The sequence below is a fragment of the Triticum aestivum genome, unplaced genomic scaffold (assembly GCF_018294505.1).
Source record: "Triticum aestivum cultivar Chinese Spring unplaced genomic scaffold, IWGSC CS RefSeq v2.1 scaffold5046, whole genome shotgun sequence".
Lineage (NCBI taxonomy): Eukaryota > Viridiplantae > Streptophyta > Magnoliopsida > Poales > Poaceae > Triticum > Triticum aestivum.
Genome location: NW_025228276.1, coordinates 16,726 through 19,657, shown reverse-complemented (window position 1 = coordinate 19,657; position 2,932 = coordinate 16,726). Strand labels below are relative to the sequence as shown.

General features: G+C 40.7%; 1 protein-coding gene across 1 annotated transcript; it reads right to left on the bottom strand.

The window, feature by feature from the left end:
- Window positions 1-1,214: 1,214 nt before the first annotated feature.
- Window positions 1,215-1,864, bottom strand: LOC123173853 (uncharacterized). The gene has a single exon (XM_044589964.1). The coding sequence runs from the start codon at window positions 1,791-1,793 to the stop codon at window positions 1,377-1,379; it is 417 nt and encodes a 138-aa protein (XP_044445899.1). The 5' UTR covers window positions 1,794-1,864; the 3' UTR covers window positions 1,215-1,376.
- Window positions 1,865-2,932: the final 1,068 nt, after the last annotated feature.

Sequence of the window (2,932 nt, the reverse complement as noted above, 5' to 3'; positions counted from 1 at the left end):
TCGCTGATGCTCATGTTATATGGGTTAGGTTGTATCGGTTTTAACCCGGTTTCTGGTTAGTCAAGCAGACATTTCTCACTCTCTTCTTAAATAATGAAAATAACAAGTCTTCTGCCTTGTTTAAAAAATGCTATTAAAGAATAGAGTAGCTTGGCATCGTCGTAGATTTTGGTAGTTCCATTCACCGAATTATTTTTGCCTATTTAAATGTTTGGAATAGCTTACTTTTTCATATTTCATGGCTGTTTTTTTTCACTAAATTGAAAAAGAAATCAATTGATTAGCAATCACAAACATAGCCTTTTTATAGGTATTTTCCACATCAAATTGTAAGATAACTTAGCATTTCAACAGTCACAAACTTAGCCTCAAACTAACTAATTTCTAATCCTTCCCGTTCTCAACTGAGTAGAGGGTTGTGGCATGATGAGTGATTTCCATTTTATGTTGTCTGTAACCAAACCTTTAGAGATGTAATGGTGGAACATTAAGAATGTCGTGAGCAACTTGTTTTCACACCAATCTGAACTTAGAATTAGAAAACAATCTAATCCTCAACCGTAGCCGTAGGAGTTTTGCTCTGTGTTGGCTTTGCCATTCTCTTTTACTAGTTCTTAAATTTTGGCTAGTTTTGGCTTGCTCTGGTTTCTGCTTTTGTTCTCTTTTGTTCCTTTGCATTTTCTCAGCAATCTGTCAACACAAGAAAAAAAAATCAAGAGAAGAACTTGTTTTCGCATAAAAGTATGTGTCTAAAACAGTAGTTTTTCACATCGATTTGAACCACAAATGTGGAAATAAACTCCGATGAGTTGATATTAGCGAGAAAATTAAAATCAACAAAACAAGAAATTATTCCACGGTGTTTCCATTTGAGCCTTGCTGTCGATCTCTTTATTTTAGACACTGCTATCACATACATCTAAAATTATGACATGTTAAAATCAACATGAAAATCCAGATATCGAGAATCAAAATTAGATTTCTTATGTGCATGTCATGGTTCATGTTGTATTTCAAAACCTTACTTAATTATTTGTTGATAAGGCCCTATTCTCTCACACACAAAGATAGGGACCATAGTGGGAAGTTGAGAGTGGTCGATGTGGGATAAAGGAGGCGGTATAAGTGTTATTCATTACATTTGGCGTACGCTTACGGGCTGAAAGGAAGCAACATTCATGCAACATCCTTTGTTACATTACAAAGAGAACAAAAACATAAACTCCTGCATAACATGGGCTGAAAGGAAGCAACATTCATGCAACAGCCTTTATTAGATTACAACGAAAACGGAAACATATACTGCATAACATGTGAACTGTAGTGCCGAACCATTCACTGACTTTTTTCTTCTGGCCTTTTTAACTAGTAGATCCCTATTCTCCGAGAGCGAACACGGCAGCATCATGGGTGTCAGACAGACCAGTGTCGGTCTTGATTGTGACCTTATCAGCAGAAGACTCATCCACACAGATCTCGACCAAAGAAAACTCCTCGACCTTGACCCCGGTGATCTTCTTCATCTTGCCCTTTTCCACAAAAGCGGTCACCTCAGTGTCGTAGGAGGCGGTCTGGTTGAGCTTGTTGAACGTGTGCTCTTTCTTCTTCTTCTGAAGTATCCACACGAACCCACTCTCACAGTTGTGCCCGACCTCCTCGATGTCATCCATAGGAAAGAGGCCTTTCGGGAGGCCAAGCACTTCGAGAAGCTCGACGGTCTTCTTCTTGCAGATATCGTTCCCCTTGTGGACCTCGGCGCCGGCACGGTGGCTCTCAACCAGCTGGGACGCCATTTGAGCACCTTCTTAGCTGGGACTTGTTTGCTTCAGAGTGGGTTTCTAGGTTTTTGAATTGGCAGATGAGCTTGTGGTACTTGAATACTTGATAGATCAGGATCTGATGGTGCTGCCTTATATAGATGGTGCACACTGTAACAGCTACTAAGAGTCTCTACGGTGGATTCATGTGCGGCTGCGCCCGCGCCAACCCACTGAGACCGGCAGCTCTCTTCTGTGGACTTTGTCTCAGATACTTCTTGTTTTGAAGGCAAAAGATGAACGTCTCCCCTTTGGAGCAGGAGCTAGCTCATTATGTCCAGCCATATCTGACCATTGAAATGCCTTATGCTGAACTCCGCACCAGAACACTGGAGCAGGGTTTTGAATTTCGGCCGTAAAAAATGGATTTCGGCCGAATTTCGGCCATCTCGGCCTAGGGCGAAATCTATCTTCCGCCGAAATTGGTCAAATTTGAGAAATTTTGGTCAAATTTTAATCAAATTTCAGTCAAAATTTGGTCAAATTTTGGCCGAAATTTTTAAAAACGACCGAAATTCGGCCATCTCGGCCTAGGGCGAGAAAAATTACAAAACGAAAATCAAAACGCTGCACTGGAGTTGAGCTGGTCACGGATGACTAAATAGACCATTGCTTACACAAGAAGAATCTTCAAGTCTTTTGATCTCGAACGACTAAATTGACCAGTGTAGAATTCCCAGTGATCTTGTCCAATTAAGAAGCTGAGCTCCGTACCAAGTAAAGAAAATAAATAGATTCTTACAAGAAACATGAGTTGGCGATCTCGAGTGATACAAAGTTCAGTTCCCATTGCACTTACACTCGAACAAGCTTTGTGAGCAAAGCAATCCGATGAATGATGGACTAGTTTTCACATAACAATGCGTGCCTGAGAAAAACTTGTTTTCCACATCTACCTGAACCTAAAACAGGGAAATTTTCTCTGATGGCCAGAATAAAAATCAACAACACAGAAAGTCAGAAACAATTCAACAATGCCGCAAGCTGACAAGCTAGATTAGATGTCTATATGCACCATCTGCCAAAGTTTCCCATCTGCAACTTAGCCTCGAGTGCTAACCTCTGTTCCATTTAACTGGCAGGAATTCAGATGGAACATAAGTTGATGTCGAGTG